The sequence below is a fragment of the Sapajus apella genome, unplaced genomic scaffold, assembly GCF_009761245.1.
Source record: "Sapajus apella isolate SASKATOON/1434 unplaced genomic scaffold, GSC_monkey_1.0 scaffold33, whole genome shotgun sequence".
Taxonomy (NCBI): Eukaryota; Metazoa; Chordata; class Mammalia; order Primates; family Cebidae; genus Sapajus; species Sapajus apella.
In genome coordinates, this window is record NW_022436973.1 from 11325391 (window position 1) to 11352343 (window position 26953).

At 47.0% G+C, this 26953-nt stretch overlaps 2 protein-coding genes across 9 annotated transcripts in view; one reads left to right on the forward strand and one right to left on the reverse strand.

Annotated features, from left to right (window-relative positions):
• The window catches only part of TTLL9 (tubulin tyrosine ligase like 9), a 74291-nt gene extending 54947 nt beyond the window's left edge, over nt 1-19344 (reverse strand). For 2 of the 6 annotated variants that reach the window (XM_032295299.1, XM_032295297.1), the window contains exons 1-2: nt 19032-19307; nt 3360-3403 (exon numbers count right to left, since the gene is read on the reverse strand). Coding sequence is in view for 3 of the 6 variants with exons in the window: in XM_032295295.1 (XP_032151186.1) it covers nt 3360-3403; nt 10263-10277 (59 nt within the window). In the remaining 3 variants the exon portion in view is untranslated. Of the gene's footprint in view, nt 1-3359; nt 3404-10262; nt 10453-19027 lie in introns of those variants that run through there. The other 4 variants (XM_032295298.1, XM_032295295.1, XM_032295294.1 and 1 more) reach the window with 4 other exon arrangements.
• The window catches only part of DUSP15 (dual specificity phosphatase 15), a 10957-nt gene continuing 2563 nt past the window's right edge, over nt 18560-26953 (forward strand). Inside the window, exons 1-5 of one of the 3 annotated variants that reach the window (XM_032295301.1) lie at nt 18560-18924; nt 20445-20478; nt 22791-22873; nt 24908-24957; nt 26225-26299. In XM_032295301.1, coding sequence (XP_032151192.1) covers nt 18901-18924; nt 20445-20478; nt 22791-22873; nt 24908-24957; nt 26225-26299 — 266 coding nt within the window. In that variant the 5' untranslated portion in view covers nt 18560-18900. Of the gene's footprint in view, nt 18925-19236; nt 19665-19706; nt 19804-20444; nt 20479-22790; nt 22874-24907; nt 24958-26224; nt 26300-26953 lie in introns of those variants that run through there. The other 2 variants (XM_032295303.1, XM_032295304.1) reach the window with 2 other exon arrangements.

The window sequence follows — 26953 nt, forward strand, 5'->3', positions numbered from 1 at the left end:
CAGCTACTCAGGATGCTGAGGCAGGAGAATTGCTTGAACTTGGGAGGTGGAGGTTGCAGTGAGCTGAGATCATGCCACTGCACTCCAGGCCAGGCGACAATGTGATACTACGTCTCAAAAAAAAAAAAAAAAAAATCAGAAAAATAACAAGTGTTCAAAAGAATGTGGAGAAATAACAATTATCTTACAATGCTGATGGAGTGCACGCTGGACACCGCTTTGGAGAGCAATTTGGCACATTACAACAATCAAGGACTACGTCATGCACATCAGACCAGCAAAAATCTAAAGGTCCAAGTTTTGGCAAAAATGGGATAAAATGGAAACTCCTTCTCCGCTGGTGGAATGCACTCTAGAGGGCCACCGACTTTTATTTTAGTGAAGTCGAATATGCACGTACAGTACCCTAAACTCAGCAGCCCATGCTAGCTCTATACCGTGGGTTTGTACTCTGCATTTCTACCAGGAAACACGTGCAAGGATGCTTATCTGTAATTGCTCATTTTTTTATAGGAATTACCTGTAGCAAGCACTGTTGGTGGTCCGCCCATACCCCTTTGACATTCACCACTCCTGTGCATGGGAATCAAACAGCTTTCCACTGCCAGCACCTGCCACGCTACCTGAGGGCTTTCCCTGGCCCCGGAGTCTGCTCAGCTAGCATGTGGAGCAGATGGGAAGCACCAGAGTGAACTGCCCCTCTGTGAACACCATACAACCAGTGACGACTGGAGTCAGTGGATAAATCTGCTAAGTCTCCCATCTCACACTTAGGATAAGACCACAGTGCATTCTACGTTCTCCCAGGAATTCCCCGGGGGCTTGAGCCCACTTGCCCATAGCAATAACCTGTCGATGGTGCACCTTTTACTGGTTTCCTTCCTTAGCTGTCTTACTTCCCCATTTCCCTGCCAGTGCTCACTGGAATCACCTTCTAAATAAACCATCTGCTCTTACTTCCTTCCCTCAGGGTCGGCTTCTGGCGAAACTAATACTTCGTAAGTGCCTTTCAACAGGAAGACGGATAAATAACGAGCAATACACAATGAAGCAGCAGTAGCAGTTACAATGCATTCAGAGCTTTGTGACAAAAGCAGGGTGCAGAATAGTAATCACAGTACAAGGACACTCATGTAACTTGTATTCCTGGCTACCCATGCAGTTGGGGTTGGCCATGTAACACAATTCTAGTCAATAAGAAAAAGCATAAGACTGCTAGGCAGGCTAAGTTCCTGGGAAAGTTTTGCTGGAGAGATGTGGCTTGAGTCTTCCCTCGCTCTTCCTGTCTTGATCATGACATGAAGACTGGAGCTGTAGTGGCCATTTGGTCTCCATGAGGAAGAGTTCAAGACTATCATGAAGGCTCATGCCTGTAATCCCAACACTTTGGGAGGCCGAGGGGGGAGGATCACTTGAGGCCAGGTGTTGGAGACCAGCCTGGGCAACATAGGGAGACCTCAAAACTACAAAAAATAAATTTTAAAAATTAGCCAGGTACACTGGCATGAGCCTGTTGTCCCAGCTACTCAGGAGGCTGAGATCAGAGGACTGCGTAAGCCCAGGAGAGGAAGGCTGCTGTGAGCAGCCATGATCGTACCACCGCACTCCAGCTTGGGTAACAGAGTGAGACCCCACCTCGAAAAAAAAAGACAATCATGAAGACGCTGGCTCTGACATTACTGAACCACTGTACCAGCACTCCAGACTTTTTGTAATGTGAAGAAAATAAGTACAATTTGTTTAAGCTGCTATTACTGAGTTTTCTCTTACTGGTAGTGGAACGAATATCTATGTGTCCCCTAATAAGGCACATAAATAAAAAATATTTTATGATAAATGTGTGTGTGTGTGTGTGTGTGTGTGTGTGTGCCTCTATAAAATAAGTATATGGAGCCTCGATATGGTTTGGATGTTTGTCCCCTCCAAATCTCAAGTTAAAATGTGATTCTCAATTTTGGAGGTGGGGCCTGGTGGGAGGTGATTAGATCCTGGGAATGTATCCTTCATGAATGGTTTGGCAACATCCTCTCGGTGATAAGTGAATTTTCACTCAGTTCATGGGAGATCTGGTTATTTAAAAGAGCCTGGGACCTCCCACTAGTTCTGACTCTTGCCATGGGAAGTGCCTGCTCCCCCTTTGCCTTCCACCATGATTGTAAGCTCCCTGAAGCCTCATCAGAAGCTGAGCAGGTGCTGGTGCCATGCCTGTAAAGCCTGCAGAACCATGAACCAGTTACACCTCTTTTCTTTATAAACTATTCAGTCTCAATTAGCCGGGCATGGTGGGCGCCCGTAATCCCAGCTACTCAGGATGCTGAGGCAGGAGAATTGCTTGAACTTGGGAGGCGGAGGTTGCAGTGAGCCGAGATCATGCCACTGCACTCCCGCCTGGGCAAAAAGAGCAAAACTGTCTCAAAAAATATATAAAAATAAAAAGTCTCAGGTATTCCTTTATAGCAATGCAAAAACAGCGTAACACAGGCCTGTTAAGTGGGGTGCTCTTTGTTTTGTTGGGAGGGGGCTAGGCTGGGCAAATATGTTTAGGGCCAGGATCTGAAACATTGCTGAGTTGCACTGCATAAGAGAACGAGAGATTTGAAGTGGGTGGGATAGTCAGTATGGAGAGAAAGAAGGCAAAGAAGACGAGTGCTGCATGAGAGAAGCGTCCCAAATCACACATGCCCTCCTCAGTGGTGGCACAGCCAGCAGGAATTTTAGAAAGAAGAGAAATAGCTAATGAACTAGAGAACAGACTATTTATAACATTTGCTATGTAAACGAACGCCTCTAACTCCCCACAGGAATCTTCAATAAACTCTACATTGCTCACTCCCGCTTTGCGCAAGTGGATTCTCTTTAGGAGATCCAAAGGGGTGCTGAGTTCAGCATCCACGTTGTCGATGCAGAGTGAAGCGGATGATCAGAGCACAGCTGACATGCAAGTCATCAAGTCGTCACAGGGTTGTTGGAGGCAGGAGAGACCAAAGTTAGACAGTGGGTCCTGGAGTCCAACAAGCTCTGTCCCTAACTGATCATGTGATCTTGAGCAGGTCACTTAGTCTTTTTGAGCTTCAGTTTCTCCATCTGTAAAATGGACACAATAGTAGTATCTACTTCAGAGTGCTGTGGTCAGGGTTCGGTGAACTAATACAGGTAAAGTGACGGGCCCAGAGCCTGGCATATAGTAAGTGCTCAATAATGGTTTAGGATTACTACTACTACCATCATTTTCATTATAATTATTAAAGTAGAAAAGGGAGAGAGGGATTGAAAAGGGGAGGGAGGGAAGAAACACAGGGAGGGAGGGAGGAAGGGAGGTTGGTTGCTCTGTGATTGTTGGATTGGATGGGACCACTCACCGCTCTTTTCCCTTTGACAATCCATGGCCCTTGTAATTTTGATTCTGCAATGAGGAAAGGAAAAGTCTGTAACTGGTTTTGCATATCCGCCCTGCTTTCCCAGGTTAACTTACTGCAGATATTAAAATGCCCAAACTGTCAGATTCAACAGTGCCTAGATTCTGAGACATGAAGGTCCAGCCTGATCAGGTTCCCACTGGTCACCATGCCCCCAGCAAACGGACCAGAATTTATCTGCTATGAATGAACTCCCAAGTATCCATGGTACCATCTTACTGCAGGTTTCCTCCACAGGTATGACCAGTATAGCAAATGCCTGGTTTTCCGTACTCCAAAGGTCAGCCCTGAACCCCAGTTTTGAAAGCTCAGCTCAGTACACTCTGTGAGGAGGATCTGGGCTTTCTACTATACTTGGAATGTTTGATTAGATCGAGGATCCCAGAAGGGGATAGGTCAAAGACTCAGAGAAATATTAATTCCTTTCACCCCAAATGGACCTTTCATATCCTCAGTCGTGGTGGGTATTATCCACTTCAACCATGTCCAAAACAGCTTGGCTGTCTGTTCTGGGAAGACCAATTCCTAACGCACGTATGAAGAGAGAAATCGAAATTGGTCCTGTGCAGGATGGCATTTGCAGCTGGGACAGACCTGCTATCTGCATTCATTTTCTATTGCTGGGTAACAGAGTACCACAAAATCAGTGGCTTAAAATGATGGAAATCCATTATCTCAGTTTCCATAGGCCAGGAGTGTGGGCACAGCTTAGCTGCATCATTGGCTCAGCTCTCACAAGGCCACAGTCAAGGTGATGGCTGGGGTTATGGCTCTCATCTGAGGTTTGGGGTCCCCTTCCAAGCTCATTCAGATTGTTGGCAGAATTCAGTTGCCTAGGGTTGTAGGGAGGAGATCCCTGTTTACTTGCCAGCTGTCTGCAGAGGACTGCTCTCAGCTCCTAGAGGCTGCCCGCAGCTCCCTGCAGTGTGGACCCCATAGGCACTTCACAACATGCATGTTTGTTTTCCTCCAGGCAATGTGGAGCACGTCCCTCTGACTTCCAACCCTCCCCTCTCCAAGTCACCTACGAGGGAGTCTTAAGTAATGGAAGGTAATCACCATAGTAACTACACCATCAAATTAACAGACTCCTCCACACTCAAGGGGAGAGAATTGTACAAAGCATGTACTCCAGGGGGTGGGAATCTTGGGGACCATCTTAGAATTCTGCTTAGCACACCAGCCTACAGCTCAAAGAGCGGCAGAGGGGAATGGAGGATACTGCTTTACGAAACTGGCAGAAGGAAGCCCCACTGAAACGCAGTGGATCTTGTTTCATTCTGCCATTCAAGCCCTTCCAACTCCCCCAACACTAGCCAAGCTGTCCTCGTCTTTTTGTATTTTATCTTTAATCCTTTCTCCTGCTTTTAATTCCATTTTCCATATGTTTATCCAGTTGCTCCAGAGCCTTTGGTTAAAAAAAATTCCCTCTCCTCATTGAATTGCATTGGCACGTCTGTCACAATGCAATTGACCATGTGTATGTGGATCCATCTCAAGACTGTGTTTTGCTCTGTTTACTCGTCTATCCTTATGTCACTATCGCATTGGCTTAATTACTGCTGTAGCTTTCTAGTAAATCTTGAAATCAGGTAAAGTAAGTTCTGATTTCAAGATTGCCTTTGCAGTTAGGGGTCCTTTGCACTGCAACATAAATTTTAGAATTGGCTTGTCAATTTCTACAAAAAAAAACATGTTGAGATTTTGATTAGGATTGCAGTGAACCTACAGATATTTTCGGGAAGTGACATCATAAAGTACTGAGTTTTCCAATCCACGAATAATACGATCTATCTCTCCATTAATTTAAATCTTTTAAAAAAATTTTTTTCTACAATATTTTCTAGTTTTCAGTATAGCAGCTTTGTACATTTTAAATTAAATTTATTCATAGGTATTTTATTTTGTGACACTGTTACATACAGCATTTTCAAATTTCATTTTCTACCTGATAGTAAATTGTAATAGGTGAAAAAGCCCACCTCCAAAGATGTCCATGTCCTAATCCCTAGAACCTATCAATATGTTACATTATATGGCAAGGGGGATTTAAAATTGCAGATGGAATTAATGTTGCTAATCAATGAACCTTAAAATAGAAAGATTATTCTGCATTATCTGGGTGGGCCCAACATAATCATAAGGGTCCTTAAGTGTGGAAGAAGGCACAATCAATGTCACAGTATCAGAGTCACACAATGTGAGAACTGCCTTTGAACATGAAGGGGACTATGAGACAGCCTCCAGAAACCAGAAAAGGCAAAAAACAGAGATTCTCTCCTAGAGCCTCCAGATATGAAGGCAGCCCTGCTAACACCTTGATTTTAGCCCAGCAAGACCCCTTTCAGACTTCTGATCTCATGAACTGTAAGATAGAGACCAGGCACAGTGGCTCACACCTGTAATCTTAGCACTTTGGGAGGCCAAGGCGGGAGGATCATTTGAGGTCAGGAGTTCGAGACCAGCCTGGCCAACATAGTAAAACCCCTTAGCTACTAAAAATTACAAAAATTAGCATGGTGGTACATACCTATAATCCCAGCCAATCAGGAGGCTGAGGCAGGAGAATCACTTGAACCAAGGAAGCAGAGGTTGCAATGAGCCAAGATCACACCCTTGCACTCCAGCCTGGGTGACAGAGTGAGACTCCATCTCAAAAAAATAAATTAATAAATAAATAACAACTGTTAAGATAGTAAGTTAGTGTTTCTAAACACCATGAAATTTGTGACATTTGTTAAAGCAGACCTTGGAAACTGATACATATATAGAAGTATTGATTTTGTATATTGACCTTGTATTTGATGCCCTTGCTGAATTATTAGTTCTGGTAGTTTGTAAATCCTTTGGGTTTTCTCTGCATGCAATGATGTCATCTGCTACTAAAGGCAGACCTACTCTTTTCTTTTCAATATTTATACCTTTTATTTCTTTTTCTTGCTTTATTACACTGGCAAAAACTCTAGTATGTACAGAGTCGACTAAAAGGGGTAAGAGCTGACATCCTTATCTTGCTCCTGATCATAAGAGGAATGCATTCTCTATTTCATCTTTTAAGAATGGTACTGGCTGTAGGTTCTTACAGTTATCCTCAATTTACTCTAAACTGAGTAAATTTCCTACTATTCCCTGGTTTTCTGAGGGTTTATCATGAACAAGCTTTTTTTTCTTTTTTTTTTTTATTTATTTTAAACATCTTTTCTTATCTAATTGTTATGTAATTTGACCATTATAGGAGTCAAAGATGTTCGACTCAGAGGTGTTTAACATTTACATCTTTCTGGGCCCCCAAGAACAGTAAACTTTATGGTTAACATCTTGCTTTAGCATTTCTCAGACCAGCCTGAGGACTCATCTAAGGTTAAGAATTCTCAGGAGAAAGGTTTTCTCCCCCACATTGAAGCTGACTAGCTTCCTAGTTGTCTCCCACTGCTGAAGGGTAAACTGATTCTAATCACACCTTTACTAAGGGCGGGGCTCTCTGAAGGGTCCAGCTTTACGGTGAGGTCTCAGTTCCAACTCGGCCCAGTAGGCCCTATGACGCTTCTCCAACTCTTGTTTGTGAGACAATCAATGTCCTCCCCAAGGAAAGTGATAAATGAAGAATCAGTTAGTGACAATTCTGTTTTTTATTTTCCTTCTTTGTGTGTGTGTGTTGGGGTGGGGATCCTTGGGGATTTTTCTTCTACCAATCCTTGCCACTCCACACACAGGTCAGTTAAAGAGTTCAAAAGATGTTTGTTATATTTTGCCCAGCATCTTTAAGTGTGTTATGTTAATAAGCTTTCCAAGCAATCTCATCTGTCACATTGCCTGAGATAGAAGTCCTATTACTATCTTGACCCAAAAAACAGCCCAAGAATATAAATACTTTCCACAAACCACTAAAATAACGCATTTAGAAAAGACAAGGCTACAAGACTTTTTTTAAAAAATGATCTGATTGAGAAAATGATTCAAAAGTGGCTTAGTTGCTTATTTGGCTTACAAACAGAGAACTTCATTTCTCATTGGTTTCATTCATGGAAGGTGGCATGAACGGCACCAGCTGGTGTTGAGTCGAAAAGAGCATAGGCTCATGGCACTGCCAGCTGCCTTAATTCCTGGCTCTATTCCTGGAATCCTGCTCTGAGCTCCCTGGTACGACCTGCCGGGTGGAGACAACCATGCTGAAACCAGTTTGCCACACCAGCTTACTCACTGATCATCTCACCAGAGATCAGCTTCATGGCTTAGCTGGTTCCTTTATCCCCAGCTTTATTCCTGCCTGATCCAATTACTCACCGCACCCATAGCCCTCTGGAGAGTTCCCAGCATACCTTTTGGCGACCATAACCTTGAGGAGATGAGATCGAAGGTTGGAATGAATGGTATTCTGACCTCTGGCCTTCTCTGGGCATATTTTTGTGAGGGTACACAAAGTATATCCTGGCATGTTCTCTTAAGGCTGACAAGAACATTCCTGATCAAGTAAATTCATACTCCTATTTCCCCTGGGTCACTTGACAGAAACTGCAAAGTCCTACGTCAATATACAGGAGACCTTTGCTTCCCGTTCCAACAATCAAAACAAAATTCATAGCGTCACAACCTTCTTTTCAAAGGAATCAGTCAGGTTAATGAGAAAGAACTATTGCAGTAGATGTTTGTTTTCTTTTTTCTAATAATACTTTTAAAAAGTAATATGTAGGAAGCTGAGGCAGGAGGATCACTCAAGCCCAAGAGGTCAAGGCTTCAGTAAGACGTGTTCATGCCACTGCACCTCAGCCTGGGCAACAGAACAAGACTCTGTCTCAAAAGCACAAAAAAAAGGTGATATGTGTCCCAATCTGTGTGTTTAAAGACTATTAATTTTTAAAATTTAAGAGTTTGGTCATGATTAGCATAGTGGTAGTTGATGTGGAGGAAAGAATAAATTCGAGACAGGTTTAGAAAGTTAACGGAGGAGGCTTTTATTGGATGTGGGATGTGAGGAAGATTGAGGAGTCAAGACAGAGTCCCAGTTTTTTAGCTGAGCATCTAGGTAGGTCGTTCAATAACAGTCATTCAACATGTATCAACTGTAGTCAGCTATTTGCGGGGGACGGGAATACAGGGAAGAACAAGTCAGATGTTAAACAGTCATGTGAACAATGAATTGTAGTAAAAAGTCGAAGTTCAAGTCACTCTGAAAGCAGATAAACTCATTTTTTGTTGGGAGAGACAATTCAAGAAATAAGAGGCTGACCAGGTACAGTGGCTCATGCCTATAATCCCAGCACTTTGAAAGGCCAAGGCAGGAGGATGGCTTGAGGCCAGGAGTTCCAGACCAGCCTGGGCAACATAGCAAGACTCCTGTCTCTACAGAAACTAAAAAAAATGGCTGGCCACAGCGGCTCACTCCTGTAAACCCAGCACTTTGGGAGGGCCAGGCAGGTGAATCACGAGGTCAGGAGATCAAGACCATCCTGGCTAACACGGTGAAACCCCATCTCTACTAAAAATACAAAAAATTAGCCAGGCATGGTAGCACACGCCTGTAATCCCAGCTATTCGGAAGGCTGAGGCAGGAGAATCTCTTGAACCTGGGAGGCAGAAGTTGCAGTGAGCCAAGATCGTGGCACTGCACTACAGCTTAGGTGACAGAGCAATTCTCCGTCAAAAAAAAAAAAAAAAAAAAAATTAGCTGAACATGGTGGCACACACCAGTAATCCCAGCTACTTGGGAAGCAGAGGCAGGACAATCGCTTGAGCCCAGGAAATCAACTGAGCCAAGATCACACCATTGCACTCCCTCCTGAGCAACAAAGTGAGACCTTGTCTCAAAAGAAAAAGAAAAGAGAGAAAGAGGGAGGGATGGATGGATGAAGGTGCTATTCATGAATGAGAGCTGGGATTAAGAAGTAGGTTGGAGTTGGAAGCCAGTCGCTGTGGCTCATACCTGTAATCCCAGCATTTTGGGAGAATGAGGCAAGTGAATCACGAGGTCAAGAGATCGTGATCATCTTGGTCAACATAGTGAAACCCCGTCTCTACTAAAAATACAAAAATTAGCTGGGCGTAGTGGCACATGCCTGTAGTCCCAGCTACTCGGGAGGCTAAGGCAGAAGAATCGCCTGAACTCGGGAGGTGGAGGTTGCAATGAGCCGAGATCGTGCCACTGCACTCCAGCCTGGCGACAGAGTAAGCCTCCCTCTCAAAAAACAAAAAACAAAAAAAAAAAAGAGGAGGAAGTAGGTTGGGGTGGGGAGAGCTGGACTTTACAGTAATTCATTTCCCTCTTCGACTTCCATTTTTCCCATTCTTAAAATGAGGGAGTTGGTCTGTGCTCTCTTAGAGGGCAGGAGTTTGTCTGATTCACCTGTGTCCCTTGGTCAGCACTGAGCTTGGCTTGGAAAAGACTAATTAGCGTTGTTTTGCATGGATGGATAAACGAATGAATGGATGGAGGATGAATGAATGGATGGATAGACGGATGGACGGGCAGACGGCCTTCGCCAAGTCAGCAGATCTGAAATTCTGAGGTTCAGCTTCCCCAGGTTCACCGAGCTTAGAACTTCATTGTTATGTAAATTTCCCGCCAGCAGGCCGGGCTCTCGGAGGTGCGCAGCAGCTTGGGCGGCGCGGTGCATGCCGGGACTTGTAGTCTTTCCTCTGAGTTCGGCGGATTTTTTTTCCTCTGAGTTCGGCGGATTTTTTTTCCTCCTCTTTCCGGAATTCCTCCGCGAGAAAAACTTCCCCGCCCTCCGCCGCTCCCCTCCACCCATTCCGCGAGAAAAACCATCCCCAACCGATTTTGAATCCCTCTGCGGCTTTTCTCCCTTTTTCTAGGGACGATAAAAGCATCTGGGTCAGGTCGACTCCTACCTTCGGTCGCGACATAACGCAATTCACCGGGGGCCAGATTCAAACCGCCACCTCGCGCCGAGCTTGCTTGTGCGTCCCGTTGCCAAGGCGCAGAGGGTGGATCCACCGCTCTGATTGGATCAGCCAAGGGCACGCTCTCGGCGGAGTGCGCAGGCTCCAGTCCACCCGAGCCTCTGGAGGCTGTGGGGTGTCCTGGATGCTCAGGTCCCTCGACTTCCTCAACTTTTCTCTCCCAGCCCCGCCCCTCCGCAACCCTGGGGCAATTCGTTCAGAGGCCTCCAACTGCACTTTTCGTAAACTAATAGCGCTGCGTCTGAAAAGTTGTCAGCTTTTGGTAAATGCAATGGTACTGAGTTTCCGTACTTAAGGAAGTTACCTCACTACATCACCTGGTCAGTTGGTCAGTCACCTCTACTATCCTAGTCGCTTTCTAATTGTTAAGGTCCATAGCCTCAAGATTTGGTGTTGTCCAACTTTTTAATTTTAGTGATACAATGATAGGTCATTGTAGGGTTTGGTTTTTTTGGGTTTTTCTTGTTTTGTTTTGTTTTGTTTTCAGACGGAGTCTCGCTGTGTCGCCTAGGCTAGAGTGCAGTGGCGCAATCTTGGCTCACTGCAACCTCTGCCTCCTGGGCTCAAGTGATCCTCCTGCCTCAGCCTCCCGAGTAGCTGGGATTACAGGTGTATGCCACCACACCCAGCTAATTTTTGTATTTTTAGTAGAGACAGAGTTTCACCATGTTGGCCAGGATGGTCTCGAACTCCTGACCTTGTATCCAACCACCTCGGCCTCCAAAAGTGCTGGGATTACAGGCGTGAGCCAGCGTGCCTGGTCAGCTCACTATAGTTTTAAAAGTACTAACGTTGGGTTGACTGGGAAGGACATGAAAGAACTTTCTGGAGTGATGGAGATTTCCATCTCTTAATAAAGATGTGGGTTACATGAGTATATCCATTTGTCAAAACTGACTAAACTGAAAACTGAAGATCAATGCATTTCATTTTATAAGCATAGAACTTATTAGATCTATAGATAATATATATAAGATATATATATGTAAGAAAGAGACAAAGTTATTTGCAGATAGCTTGAGAGTTGAATTGTTCAGAGTTCTTGGTTACCAAAAAAAAAACTATCTTTGATTAACTGAAATAGAAATGGAATTAATTAGTAGGATATTGAATGAGTCACAGAGTTGTTGGAAATCAGAATCAAAAAGTGGGGAAGGAATTCAGGGAGTCTAAATCACCAAAATTATGGTCAAAATCAGAGTTTGCAGAAACTTTGTTTGGGGTGCCATTTCTGATTATTACTGGGCATCAGACACCACTACTGGTCTAACTTCTGCAAACCGCACTGGATGCTCTTGCTGGTACTAGAACCTCTGCTCAATAGAAACCACTACTAGTGCCAGAATTGGCCAAATGAATACTCAACAGACACCTTCTTTGTTGGACTATTAGCTTCAGATTTAAAGTCCACGAGCTGCTTTAGCTGCCAGGGCTAGAGTAGCTGCCAGGGCTAGAGTACCTGCCTCTTCTAGCTTCATATAGTAGCAGTGTGAAAGATGCTGCTAGGTGCCTACACAATACCCATTCTTCCCTTCTTCTGAAATAGATGTCCATTAGAACTGTCTGCATTTAAAAATCCGAGAGAATCTACAGAGTATTAGAACAAATAAAGGGTTTTTAAAAAATCAACCCAAAAATAACATTTGAATTTCCATATACCAACCATAGCTGATTGGAAACTACAATAAAAATATATAGCAACATAAATATAAGATATGTAGAAGCAGATCTAATAAAGTATATGAAAGACATTAAAAACAAATTCTTATGAAACATCTATTCTGTGTCCTGCTCTGTCCTTGACTCTGAAGATACAGCAGAGAAGAAAACTAACAAAGCATCTGCCCTAATGGAGTTTATAGTCTCATAGAGAAAATTATAAAATATTTTTAAATGGCATCAAATAAGGCCTGAATAAATGGAATGATATACCATGTTCATGGATGGGAAGGCTCAATATCAGAAAGATGTGTATTTTCCCCAATCCAATCAGGAGTTTTGAGGAATCTTGTCAAAACCAAAAGAAAAATGTGCATGTGTTGGGGAAAGGAGACACTTCTCTGTCTACCAACCCAATGAGGAGTAGAACTTCAAAACAGACATAGGAGTGTGTGTGTGTGTGTGTGTGTGTGTGCGCGCGCGCGCGCGCGTGTGTGTGTACTTGATGTACAATAGAGATGGCATTATAAATCATTGGGAAAAAAAAGAGAACTCAGTAAATGGCACTGAGAAATTTACTTTCCATAGGGTTGAAAAATAGATGCCTAATTCAATGGATTAAAGAATAAATACAACAAATATTTAAAACATATACGTGTTATATTTATTATCTCAGGGTGGGAAAGGACTTCTTAGGTAAATGATAATAAAGCACTACTCATAAAGGAAAAAGATGATCTGTGACTACCTCAAAATTTAAACTGCCATGTAACAAAAGACGTGGTAAATCTTATTAAAAGACAAGCTACAGACTGGGAGGAAACATCTACAACACATATAACAAAGGATTGGTGCTCAAGGAACTCCTTCAAACCATTAAGGAAAAGACACCCCACCCTCACCCCTACAAAAGAAAAGAAAAATGGGCAAAGATATGAATAGGGAATTTTCAGCAGAAGAAACTCAAATGGTCAGTAAGCCAATTGAGAAATGTAAATTAAAATAATTGTATGATTTGAAATACATTAACTATACAAAAATAAAATATGTCAATGTTTTTCATGAGGTCGGATGTTAGTGAAGATGTGGGGAAACAGGAGCCTTTACATGCTATTCACACCTTGGAAGGCAATTTGGCAATGTCTCATAAAGTTGAAAATGCACACACCTTAGAACCCAGAGATTCCACTATTAGACAATTCCTGTAGGCCCATATCTCCATGGGTTACCTTTCATCTTGTAGTTAATGTGCAAGGTGACAACCTTCCTAAAGAAATTTTTACACCACTACAGAGGTCATATGTATAAGGATGTTGTTTGCAACGTTCTTTATAACAGCAGAAAATATTAGAAATAATCCATTTATTAATTATTATTATTATTTTTGACACAGTTTCACTCTGTTGCTAGGCTGGAGTGCAGTAGCGCAATCTCGGCTCACTGCAACCTCCAACTCCCTGGTTCAAGCGACCCTCCTGCCTCAGCTTCCTCCGTAGCTAGGATTACGGGCACACGCCACCATGCCCAGCTAATTTTTGTATTTTTAGTAGAGACGAGGTTTCAACATGTTGGCCAGGATGGTCTCAATCTCCTGACCTCATGATCTGCCCGCCTCAGCCTCCCAAAGTGTTGGGATTACAGGCATGAGCCACCACGCCCAGCTTGAAATCATCTAAATGTCCACTAGTAGGGTGATGGATGAATAAAATGGGATATATTCCGTTTTTGTTTGTTTTTGAGACAAAATTTTGTTCTTGTCACCCAGGCTGGAATGCAATGCACGATCTTGGCTCACTGCAACCTCCGCATCCCGAGTTCAAGTGATTCTCCTGCCTCAGCCTCCTGAGTAGCTAGAATTACAGGCACCCACCACCACACCCAGCTAATATTTGTATTTCTAGCAGAGACAGGATTTCACCATGTTAGCCAAGCTGGTCTCGAACTCGTGACCTCAGGCAATTCACCTCCCTCAGCTTTCCAAAGTGCTGAGATTACAGGTGTGAGCCATCATACCCAGCCAATATATTCTGATAATGAAATACCATACAGTGATAAGAATGATCCAGAGCTATATCAATATGTAAATATCCCCAAAATCTATTGTTGAGTGAATAAAAGAAAGTTGTAAAATGAGAAATGTTTTTTAAAGGTTACAATTTGTGTTAATTATAAACACATTTAAAAGTCTATTTCATATTCTTTTAGATATATAGGTAGTAAGAGTTTAAAAGCACAGACTCAAAAGTACCATAGCCCATCCTCATGAGTATAGTGGTGAGTATACCCACCTGTCAAAGATATGCACCAAATTCATGATAGCGGTTGCCTCTGGGGAGAGAAGTGAAGGAAGTGGGGAGAGAGGAACTTAACTACTTCAAGTTTATTTAGAATATTTTTGTTTTGTTTAAACAACACAATTGAAGCAAATAGGTCAAAGTATCCTACCTGGGTTTAAGATTTTTTTCCAAACGAAAAACACACAGGCCATAGCAATAATATGATAGAGGAAGTTTAGCATGCTTTGAGAATACGTACTAGTGGGATCTAAGCAAGTCTAATAGGGGTCAGTAAAGACTTCCAGGAGGAAATGGGAGTTAGCTTGGTAAGGAGGATGGGAAGAGCATTCCAGGCAGAGGGAACAGCATATGCAAAGTTGGAAGTCACAGCAAAGCATGACACAGGTGAGTAACTAGGAAAGAGTGGAGAAGAGGCGAGAGACGAGGCTACCAAACCCGCTTGGTCTTGTTTCGTTTTTCACAGATGTGAAACATAGCCCTAGGGAGGGGAGTAGAGACAAGGGTTCCTAGTCTGTCAATTGCTCCCTGATAATAGTAGTGACAGTGGTAGCAATAGTAATAATGTACTGTATTCTAGTCTCTCTGCTAGGTATTTGAAATATGTCCTCTCATCATAATCTTACTACAGACCTACAGAGGGTTTTCTTCCTCTCTACTTTATAGATGATGAAACTGAAGCCCAGAGAAGTTAAGAAACTTGCACAAAGTCAGTGGCAGAAACCACATCGCAGAAGGCCTCCTTGTGCACCGTGCTAAGCAGATTGGACATTTTCCTAAGAGCGCTGGTGAGTGTATGGATTTCCTGTTGCTGCTTGTAATTACAACAAACTTGGTGACTTAAAACAACACAAATTATAGTATCTTACAGTTCTTGAGGTCAGAGGTCTGAAATGGGTCTCACTGGGCTAAAATGAAGGTGTTGGCAGGGTTGAGTTTCTTTTGTAAGCTCTGTTTCCTTGCCTTTTCCACCTGCATTCCTTGGCCGTGAGCCCCCTTCCAGCCGAAAACTCAGCAATTACACCACCCTGACTTCTGCTTCCGTCATCTCATCCCCTCTGATTCCTACTCTCCTGCCTCCCTCTTTCACTAACAATGACCCTTGTGATTATGTTGGGCCCCTCTGAATAATCCAGGACAATCTCCCCATCTCAAGATCAGCTGATTCTGGCTGGGTGTGGTGGCTCCTGCCTGTAATCCCAGCATTTTGGGAGGCCAAGGTGGGTGGATCACTTGAAGTCAGAAGTTTGAGAGCAGTGTGGCCAAAATGATGAAACCCCATCTCCACTAAAAATACACAAATTAGCCAGGCATGGTGGTGGGCGCCTGTAATCCCAGCTACTTGTGAGGCCGAGGCAGGAGAATAGCTTGAACCCGGGAGGTGGAGGTTGCAGTGAGCTAAGACTGTACTTCAGTCTGGGTGATAGAGTGAGACTCCCTCTCAAAAAAAAAAAAAAAAAAAAAAATCCGCTGATTAGCAACTTTAATTCCATCTGCAGCCTTAATTCCCTTTTGCCATGTAAAATAACATGTTCAGTTTTGGGGAATTAGAGTGTAGACACCTTTGGGAAGGACCATTATTTTGCCTACCACAGTAATCCACTAAAGGGCTTTAAGCAAGTGAATGACAGGGTGAGACCCACATTTTAGCATCTTCCTGTTATTGTTTTTGTAAAATGGTCATTTCATGATTTAAGACAGATTGGACTTTGTAATAACTAATACTTCCAAAAACGCTGAACAGTACATAAATATTAAATGTGTTAGGTCTAATAACACATATGGGCTTTTAACTTGAAAGAATTCTTTCCTACACGCAATTTGTCTTCCCCCTTAACACCCAGGAGGAATACTAAGGACTGTTATAATTGCCCCTCTATGGGTGGAGAAAGGGACATTGGCTCACCTGCCTAGGATCACGGAGCTGCTAAGGCCAGGGCCATGGTAAGAAGCTACTCTTCAGGCTCCTTTGTCAGTGTTTCCTTCCTTCCTTCCTTCCTTCCTTCCTTCCTTCCTTCCTTCCTTCCCTCCCTCCCTCCCTCCCTCCCTCCTTTCGAGAGGTTCTCCCTCTGTCCCCCAGGCTGGAGTACAGTGATGTGATCACAGGTCACTGCAGCCTCAACCTCAAGCAATCCTACCCGCCTCAGCCTCCCAAGTAGCCAGGACTACAGGTTCATGTCACCACGCCCGGCTAATTTTTGGTTTTAGTTTGTTTGTAGAGATAGAATTTTGCCATGTTGCACAGGCTGGTCTCCAACTCCTGGGCTCGAGCGATTTTCCCGCCTCAGCCTCCCAAAGTGCTGGGATTACAGGCATGAGCCACTGCACCCGGCACCAGCATTTCTTTACACCATCCCTGGCCTTACAGCTCTGTGAACCTAGGCAGGCCCATACACGGGTTGGGCATTTGGGGGAACTTAAGTCAGCACATCTTTGGCACAATTGTCCTTGTATAGCTCAGTGCCCAATAAGCATTTGTTGAATTGGTGAACACCCTTGCTTTCATTTCTGTGACACAGGTAGTGACTTTCAAGGCAGGAAGCCTGGGAACCATCCTAGAATTCCTTCCTTCCCCCTACATCCAATCAATCTGCAAGTCCTTTCAGCTGCCCTGCCAAAATATTCATATATGCTGAGTTCTTTCCAGCTTCTCGGGTCCCACCCTGTTCCAGGGCACTATCGTCTCTGACCTGAGCTGCTGCAGTGGCCTCCACAAAAAAAAAAGTTCAGTGAGGGGTCGAACGAAGTATCTGACTTAAATAAATCAGATGACCTGGCCTCCCAGGTTAAATTTTCTTGTTGGGTTTTATCAGACAGAAGAGAAGAAAAACTTGAACCCCCGATCATGGCCGTATATGGTCCTGCATGCTCCGGCCCCCAGCCGTCCTCTTTAGCCTCATCTCTTAACAGCTTCCATGGCTCCTTCTACTCCAGTCCCTCTGGCTTTTTACAAGGTCCAAGCTATTCCTATCACAGGGCCTTTGCCCATGCTGTTCCTTCTGTTGGAAATACTCTCTCCACTCTTTTTCTTTTGTGTGCGTGTAATTTTTTAGTTTTTTGAGACTAGGTCTCACTCTGTCACCTAGGCTTGAGTGCAGTGGTGCGATCATGGTTCACCGCAGCCTCCCACTTCAGCTTACTACCTGGGACTACAGGTCCCGGCTACTTTTTTTTTTTTTTTTGTAAAGACAGGGTCTCCCTGTGTTGCCCAGGCTGGTCTCAAACTCCTGGGCTCACACAGTCCTCCTGCTTTGGCCTCCCAAAGTTCTGGGATTACAGACGTGAGCCATCATACCCAGCCAAATTTCTTTTAGAGATGGGGTTTTAGTATGCTGCTTAAGCTGGTCTCAAACTCCTGAGCTCAAATGATCCTCCCGCCTCAGTATCCCCATGTGTTGGGATTACAGACATGAGCCACCGAGCCTGGCTTTCCACTCTTTAAATGGTTGGGTCCTTCTTATATATCACTCTCAGCTCAAATGTCACTTATTCAGAGAAGTGCTCCCTGTCTGCTTTGTTTCTGTCATAGAAAACTGGGACCATTGATAAATAATTTATTTATTTTATTTGCCTTCCCTCCTAGATCCAAGATGTCTAACATGTAGCTACTAGCGGCATATGGCTAGTAAGCATTTGGAATGTGGCTTGTCTGAATTGAGATGTGCTGTTAAGTGTAAAAGACACCAGATTTTGAATAGTTATACAGTTTTAAAAGGATATAAAATATCTCATAGTTTTAAAATACTGACTACATGTTGAAATATTTTGGATATATTGGGTTAAATAAAAATAATTATCAACAATTAACTTGTTTCTACTTTTTAAATGTGGCTGCACATGTGGCTGGCACTGTATTTCAACCGGGCAATTCTGGTCTAGACCGTTAGCTAATGAAGGTAGGAAAAATCTCTAGCCACTGCTGTGTCCCTAGTCCCTATCACGTACTAGATCCTCGGTAGGTTGGAATACTGAATAATTTGGTATTTACGAGAACTCTGGGCTTTTATGACAGCTGAGACGAGCAGGCCCATGTATGCCATGAACTTGAGGAAGGAAGAAACATGAAAGAAAGTTTTCTTTTTCTCCGATCACTGTATTTTAAAGGGCTCTGTGGATCCTCTCTGTCCTGCTTTCTATTCACAGTCCCCAATAGTCACACACTACTATAGATGGGGGGTGGGGGTGATGGCGGGAGAAACAAAGCTGGTGCAGCCGCTTCTATTTCAGTCCTATAGGAAGTGTCTCCATCATTTTACATTCTCCAGCTTTGGTCCTACCAGCCAGGAAGGACTCAGTGCAACATCCTCAGACACACAGATATTGTTAGCTGGGGCTCACGGGGACTTTCCCAGGGTCACCTAGCAGGTCAGAGGTGAACAAGGCCTCAGACCTTGGTCTCCAGACCCACCTTCCAGGACCCTGAGCTCTAGCAATTAATACATCCTGTTGTCGTCTCCTTTCGATTGGAACGCCCTCAATCCCCTCTCCCAACATTCACCTGTGATTTCTTGGGGCCCCTAATGGCAGTTATGCCTGGTCCCAGCAGAGCTTACCTAGCTGGCACCATCCCTCCTAGGGGCTGAAGTAGATGGAAGCAAGGAGTGAGAGGATGGATGAATGGATGGGAAGATGGACGGGTGAATATCAAAGAACAGGAGGGTGGGAGAATGGCTGGGAAAGGAGGAAGCTTGGTGGGTAGGGTGTCTGCCCGGGTGGAGGGGATGTATCAGAAGGAATTACCCACTTATCCGGTTCCAAGCAGACTCTGCAGAGCAGAGAGCCCTTGGCGATCAAAGTCCAGCCTCGTCCCGCTTCTGCTAGAAGCCGAGGGGGAGAAGTTGGGTGCTTTGCCCCGGGGCCCGCAGGGAGGTCCCGGTAGAGCCGGAAAGGGGACGGGGGTGTGTGGGCCGGCCGGGGGGCTCTGGGCGACGTCCCCTCCAACCGCCTGCGCCTGCCGGTGCCAGGATTGGGGGAGCGCCCCCGCCCCCACCTCCAGAGTGGCGGCCCCACGCGGCCCCAACAAGCTGCCGTTGTCCCGCGGGCCGTGGGCCCGGCACACTGGGGCTTTGTCCAGCCCCCCGCCGCGACCAGAGGGGGGGCCCCCACATGACCGAAAGGGTAGGAGGAGCCTGCGGCGGCGGCGGCGGCGGCGGCGGCTCCACCACCATTTCCCTCCCAGGCTGGGGGTCGGCGGGCGGTGGCGGTGGCTGGGCAGGGCTGGGCAGGGCCGCGGACTCCAGGCCCCCCGTTCCCCGCCAGGCTGCAGGCGCCGGGCCTGGGCCGACAGAGCAGCTGTGACCCGAGCGCCTTCCGGGCGGCAAGCTGGGGGTGCGCCCGGACCGCCGCCCCCGGGATCATGGGCAATGGCATGACCAAGGTAGGAGGCGGGCCCCGCGCAGCCTCCCCGGCCCCCGCCCGGCCGCCGCGGCCGGCGCTGACCAGCTCTGTCCGCCCGCCTCTGACCTTCTGGTCTCGCCGTCTCTGTGCGGCTGCACCTCCGTGTCCCTGTGCCTCGAGTCCGCGGCTGTCGCGTCTCTGCCTCTCCTCTGACCCTGCGTCTCTCCCTCTCTGACCCTGCGTCTCTGTCCCTGCAGTGTCCACCCTCTCTCCTCGCTCCGTGACTCTGAGCCTTTCGCTGTGTCTTGCTGTGGCTGTCACTCCCAGGCTGTCTCCCAGTGAGTCCGGCTCTCTGCCTGCATGTGTCCCTCTCTCTTGTCGCTGACTCTCCAGCTCTCTCCCGGGCTGTTTCTCCATCCCTTCCCGCCTGTGCCTGTCCCTACCTTCTTGCCTCCCCAATCCCGGAATCTCCATCTCCCCACCCTGCAAGTCCCCCTCTCTCCTCTCCTCCTAAGATCCCTCAGACCCCCTAAGACCTCTCTCTGCTCCCCGTCCTCTGCCCTCCTCCTCCCCTCTCATACCCAAGCTGGCCTCACTTGGTCCCCCTGTTGGTTAACTTACCCCCCTGGCCCCCCTTCCCCAGAACCCCAGACCCCTCTCACAGAGGACCCAGGGCCCACAAAGGGAAGGAGGGTGCTCCCTGAGCCCCGAGGTCCATACCCTTCATGGGACAGAGAGGGACTATGGGCACCCCAGCTCTCCTGAGGGTGAAAGGGGGTGCAGCCCCTGTCCCACTGACCCCTGCCTGTCCTTCCTCTAGGTACTCCCTGGACTCTACCTCGGAAACTTCATTGGTGAGCACTGCCTGCTCTGTCCCAAGGCCATGGCACTCTGTCTCAGGCCTGTGTCCACCATGCATGCCCCAGCCCATGCACCTCCGGAATGGGGTTGGGGGCAGGGAAGCGGTGCCAAACTGGGAGGAGGAAAGGACTGATGGAGGACAAAGGGGTGCATGTGAAGGGGAGTGTCCCCAGGCCTGAAGGGACATGGAGGGAGCATGGGGACCTGATACTGACACCCCTCCCCACCATTCAGCCTTCCCCAGTGTTCTACCGCTAGACCAAAGGGACAGAGCAACAGGCTCAGGGCCTGGGCAGTGGACCTGGGCAGGTCTACACCTGCGCTAAGCCTCAGCCGCCTCCTCAGCACAAAAGGTCCACAGGCTGCTGAGGGCTCTTCTGGCCCTAAGGTTCTGAGTTGAGGTCTGTTTGGGGGTGCTGCTTCTAGCGGGGAATCTGGGAGCTCTTCCCCCCATAACTTCCTCCTTGTCAGAGGAGAGGTCTCTGGAGACGGGCTGGGTTCCCTTGTGAGCAGGGTCACGAGCACCAACGCTGTCTACCCCCAGAGCCCTGGAGCAGCTGGGCAGCCTGGAGCTGCAAGTGGAGGGGCGGTGAGCTGGCAAGCTTTGCATTCCCCATTCTCTCATCCATCCCTTCTGCAATCTTCAGTCAGGAGGAGGGGACACGGATGTATAGATACCTTGTTCCTCAGAGACCTCTACGCTGGTGGCCAGCAGGCAGACCTGAACACAGACCTTTGGCTACGGGTAGAAAGTATGCTAAGGGGGCTGGGCGAATTGGCTCACACCTATAATCCCCGCACTTTGAGAGGCAGATGTGGGTGGATCACCTGAAGTGGGGGGTTCAAGACTAGCTTGGCCGACATGGTGAAAACCCACCTCTACTAAAAATACAAAAATTAGCCAAGCGTGGTGGTGGATGCCTGTAATTCCAGCGACTTGGGAGGCTGAGGCAGAATTGCTTGAACCCAGGAGGCGGAGGTTGCAGTGAGCTGAGATCATGCCACTGCACTCCAGCCTGGGTGACAGAGCAAGACTCCATCTTAGAAAGGAAAAAAAAAAAGAAAACATGCTAAGGGGCAAGCTGGTCCAGGGCTTGGGTGACCCAAGGTGGGAAAATCACTTCCATCTGCGAAGTCAGAGAAAGCTTCAGAGAGGGAGGGGCTCAGGTGCCCCACCCTCGTAAACCCTAGTCCCTTCCTTCCTGGGAGCTCCCTCAGCCACTCATGCCACATTGATTTCTGTATTTGGCCAAGTAAGGTCTGAGTCCTCTTTAAGTGTGCGGGCCCCATAAAGGCAGGAGCCATGAAGCTGTTACCAGACCTCCAGTGGACAGCCAAAGTATACACATGATTAGGATATGGTAAATGCTCATCGAATGATGAAGTGGAGAGAGAGGGGACATGTGTTATTTATTCTGAATATAAAATGTCTGTATATGCTGGGTATGCAGCCCCTAGAGATGGCCACTGATGGGTACATCCCTGGGTCATTGTTCATATATCTTTGTAGATAAAGACATAATATTGGCCCCTCATGGTGGCTCATGCCTGTAATCCCAGCACTTTGGAAGGCCGAGGCAGACGGATCACGAGATCAAGAAATCGAGACCAGCCTGGCCAACATAGTGAAACCCCATCTCTACTAAAAAATACAAAAATTAGCTGGGCATGGTAGTGCGTGCCTGTAGTCCCAGCTACTCGGGAGGCTGAGGCAGGAGAATTGCTTGAACCCTGGAGGCGGAGGGTGCAGTGAGCCGAGATCGTGCCACCTGCACTCCAGTCTGGCGCCTGGCGACGAGCAAGACTCTGTCTCAAAAAAAAAAAGTGGGCATCACTGCACATCAGCATATAAAACTTTTTAATGGCTGCACACTGTGCCAAAGTATGTCTGTACCATCAATCATCCCGTCCCTTTTTAATGAACATGAGGCTGTTCCCATGTTTAAACTATTTGTGATATAAGCAGGACTGAAGAGGACATCGTCCTCCACACATGGCTTTCTGTGTGAGCAAGCCCTTCTGTAGACAGGATTTCTAGAAGTAGAATTGCTGGGTCAAAGAGTATGCCTGGGAAGGGTGTTTCGGACCGAAAGAACAGCATGAGCAAGGCTGGGGAGATGCTGAACTGTTTACTTGCATGTGCCCCAGATGCAAGAGGAGCAAGGAGCTAGCAGAGGGTGGGCCAAGGTGGAGTGGCAGGCGTGAGGAGGAGAGCTGGGCAGGCAGTGAACTCCCTCTGCAACTGGCCGTCAGGGACAAATAAGTCACACCGGCCAGATTGGCTCTAGCATCCTGTTTCTTTCAGATGCCAAAGACCTGGATCAGCTGGGCCGGAATAAGATCACACACATTATCTCTATCCATGAGTCACCCCAGCCTCTGCTGCAGGTACTTCTTACCCCCATCCCAGGGCTATGCGGAGGTGGGAGGGTGCAGACCAGTTTATCAAATATCTACTATGTGCTGGGTGCGATGCTTCCTTCGTGACTCATGTTAACTCATTTGGTCTCCACCACTGGGCGGTTTTACATGATCGTCCCTATTTGGCAGCTGAGGCTCAGAGAGGTCAATTAACTCACCTAAGGTTACATATCCAGGAAGCTGAGGAGTTGGGATATGAACACAGGCCATCTAGCACCAGAAGTCTCACACTGACCCTCAAAAAGACCCCCATGTGGGCTTCCCATGGCCCAACTGGATGGATGAGTCCAAATGGATGACTCTGTGCTCTGTGTCTTGCTATGCAAGCCTGGGCTGTGACTTCACCTCTCTGGGCCTTTGACCCCTCAGCTCTGTCTGCCCCCAGGGGGCTGTTGTGAGGATGCAAAGGGACTGCAGGATGGTGAAGATGCTTTCACACTGTAAAGTGCGGTCCCCTCCAGAGGGGTTGCTGCTGGTATTATCAAGTCCTGGGAAAGGGGAAGGAGGGTGTTAGGACCCAGCAGAGGAAAGCCATAAATCCAGATTACACGTGCTCATGTCAGGAACATCTTCACCATTTATTCACTCTATGACCTTGGGGACAGCACTTCGCTCCCTCTAAGCCTCAGTTGCCTGATCTGTAAAATGGGAACTTTACATCAGTACCCACTTCACTGAGTGGTTGAGAACTGCGTAAATAGGTGTCTAACAAATTACAAATGATACTACAGCAAAGCTAATCATATTCTTAGCCCATAAACAGAGCCTCTTCCCCCTTATCTATTAGAGTCTATGTCATCCACTGAAGAGAAAGAGCCGTGGGTGTGAAAAGGTCCTGGAGATCTGAAACAAAGACCTGGTTCTGCCATAGACTTGCTGTGTGACCTTGGGCAAGGTCCTTACCTTCTCTAGGCCTCAGTTTTCCCATATATCAGATTTGATACTCTCTAAGAGCAACCTCCAATAATCTATGATGTTCAATGTCATTCAGAGAAGAAATTTCCAGGTCACTGGAGTCGTATTTTGCCGCACAGGGCAGCCTTGTTTGGGAGTATTTGGAGTAAGCAGTCACTAGATTGCATGGGGAAGGTTGTCAAGTCATGAGTGTATTTACTAATGAAGTGACAGCCTGCACAATGAGTCTCTGCTCCTATGGCTCTTCCTGCTTCTCCCGAGCGTCTCTCCCTCCCCCTCCATCAGCAACTTTACCAAGCAGGATTTGATCATACCACTCAAACCCAAGGCCAAATGTGTTGCAAAGTGAAACTGCAAACCTTGCCAAAGACGCAGGATGTCACGACCTTGTGGAATGTGAGTGGGAGAGGGGCTGGAATCTCACACAAAGCCATGGACAAGTGAGAACCTGGCTGGTGGTCCCAGGCACCTGAAAAGAGCCATTTGAGTATCAAAATGTTAAGACAGTTTCTTGAGAAAAGCAAGGAGGGCCTCAGAAGGGAGCAAAAATAACCTTCATGATATGGTCTGGCTAATCAGAAGACAAAGGACATCACAGCAAGTTTGTTGGAAAAAAAATCCTGACAATGTATTCCTTGATTATTCTCATAATTAGCACATCATTTTATAACCATGATTCATGAAATGTAAACTTGTTTTCATGACTTCTGTTTCAAGATAATCAAACCTGCTTTACCTTTTTTACAATGTAATTTTGTAATTCTCATTTAGGAGGGAGTCCCTTTAAGTAGCCCTTTAATGGATATCTGATAAAGGTCCCTGGGTCCCTATTGGGAGGGATAGGTTACCTCATGCCCAAGTTGCCAATGAGGTTAGGAGACACCATCTGCTTAGAAGGTTCAGGAGTCACAAATGGGCACAGCAGGCCTCAGAGATGACATCTACTTTCTTTGGACAGAGAGGACAACGGTGGGCCAGAGAGGGGCGGGAACTGGGCTAGAGTCATCTCCTGACTGGGCAGCTCAGACTAGGGTAAGGGAGGGCTGTTGGCAAGTTCCCCCGCCTGAGTGTGTTTCATCTTTGTAGGATATCACCTACCTTCGCATCCCGGTGGCTGATACCCCTGAGGTACCCATGTAAGTTCCCCTGGATGGACCCACAGACGGACAGACAGCTGCCTCCTGTGGTGGGGAGGGGAAGGGGGTTTGACAGAGGACCGAGAGTACTCAGACCAGAAGGCTGTCACAGGTGGTCAACTCGACCAGTCCCAGGTTTGACTCTGTCTCAATCATGCCCTTGTGATATGCCCTTGGCCAAGACTCTTGACTTCCCTGAATCTCAGTCTCATCAGCTATGAAATGGGGAAAGGACACTGTACCTTGGGACCTGCTGCACAGGCCAATTTGAAAAGGTCACATTCAGGCTGGGTACAGTGGCTCACGCCAGTAATTCCAGCACTTTGGGAGGCCAAGGCAGGTAAATCACCTGAGGTCAGGAGTTCGAGACCAGCCTGGCCAACATGGAGAAACCCCGCCTCTACTAAAAATACAAAATTAGCTGGGCATGTTGGTGCATGCCTGTAATCCCAGCTACTTGAGAGGCTGAGGTGGAGAATCGTTTGAACCCAAGAGGTAGAGGTTGCTGGGTGAGATCATCGAGCCATTGCACTCTAGCCTGGGCAACAAGAACGAAACTGTCTCAGAAAAGAAGGGGTCACATTCAGCCTGTTCCTGGCCATGGGGCTAATATCTGGGTTCCAGCCAGGCTTTACCATTTACTTGCTATGTGACCTTGAACAAATCACTTCCCCTCTCTGGGCCTCACCTGTAAATCAGGAGTGCATGATCAGAGTCGGGGAGGGCGTTCAAAGATCAGATGACACAGGTTAAGGATCGAGGATAGGGTCTGGAGTGTAATCGAGCTCAGATAATGGGATTTTGTTTGTGGCATCAGCAGTAGTGCCTCTCCGCTTGGGATGGAGCCAGGCAGACAGTCCTGCCCCTTAGGAATCTTGCTCCCAGCTGGCTGCTGCCCATCATTGTGCCCAGGTGCTCTGATTGCAGACCCCAGAGGAATGGGACCCCTGTGTTTCCTCCCACACATTTCTTTGAAAGGCCCCAATAAACGCACCATGAAAACAGTGTCCACAGGAGGAGCACTCCTGCCCAGATGGTGAGATTTGCCATGACTGGCCTCGCTCACTGCCTGAAATGCCACCATTCTTCCTTCACACACACACCTCCACCTCATGCCAAGTACTGGCCCCTATCCACTGCATGTGCTGGCTGACCTGGGGACCCCAGGGTTCTGTGTCCCCTGCTATCCCATAATTGGGGTGGGAGCAGAACAACTCCTGAGAGATCTGCCCTGAAGTGCTCCCTACCCTACTGCTTTCTCCTCTAGCAAAAAGCACTTCAAAGAATGTATCAACTTCATCCACTGCTGCCGCCTTGATGGGGGGAACTGCCTTGTGCACTGGTAAGTTAAGGGGGGTGACGTGGGGGAGGAAAGAAGTGGCTATGTGCTCTGCTGAATGTACACTCACCCTGTGGGAAGGTTGGACCTGTGAAGGACCTTCTCCAGCCTGTCACAGTCCTGAGGGCCCACCACTCATTGGAAGAGGCCAGCCAGGGGCTCTGTTCCTTAACAGCTACGTGGCCACAGCCACGTAGCTGTTTCTCGCGGAGACTCAATGTCCTCATCTGTAAAATGGGGAAAAGAAAGCTGACCTGATGGGACTGTTGGGAGGGACAGGTGCGGTCATGCAGGTAGATTGTCACCCTCCAGCAGTTCTGGACCTCCCTCCTCCCCTCCAGGCCTTTGAGGTGATGGTGCAGGGCAGTGGGGAACCCCAAGCTGGGAGACAGGAACTATGGGTCTTCCCAGGTGCCCCTCACTCAGTTGATGTCATTCATTTCCTCTCACTAAGCGCCTATCCTATTTAGGCTCAGGCTGGGTCTGCCGGAGGCCCAGCAATGAGGCCGGCTCTTCCAAGCCTCATTCTCTCTTCTTCCTCCCCCATTCTCTCTCTCCTTCCCCTTTCCAGCTGTACTAACCTCCTCCCCAACCTCCAAATCCACCAGGCTTATGCCTCATGGTCTTTTTTTTTTTTTTTTTTTTTTTTTTTTTTTT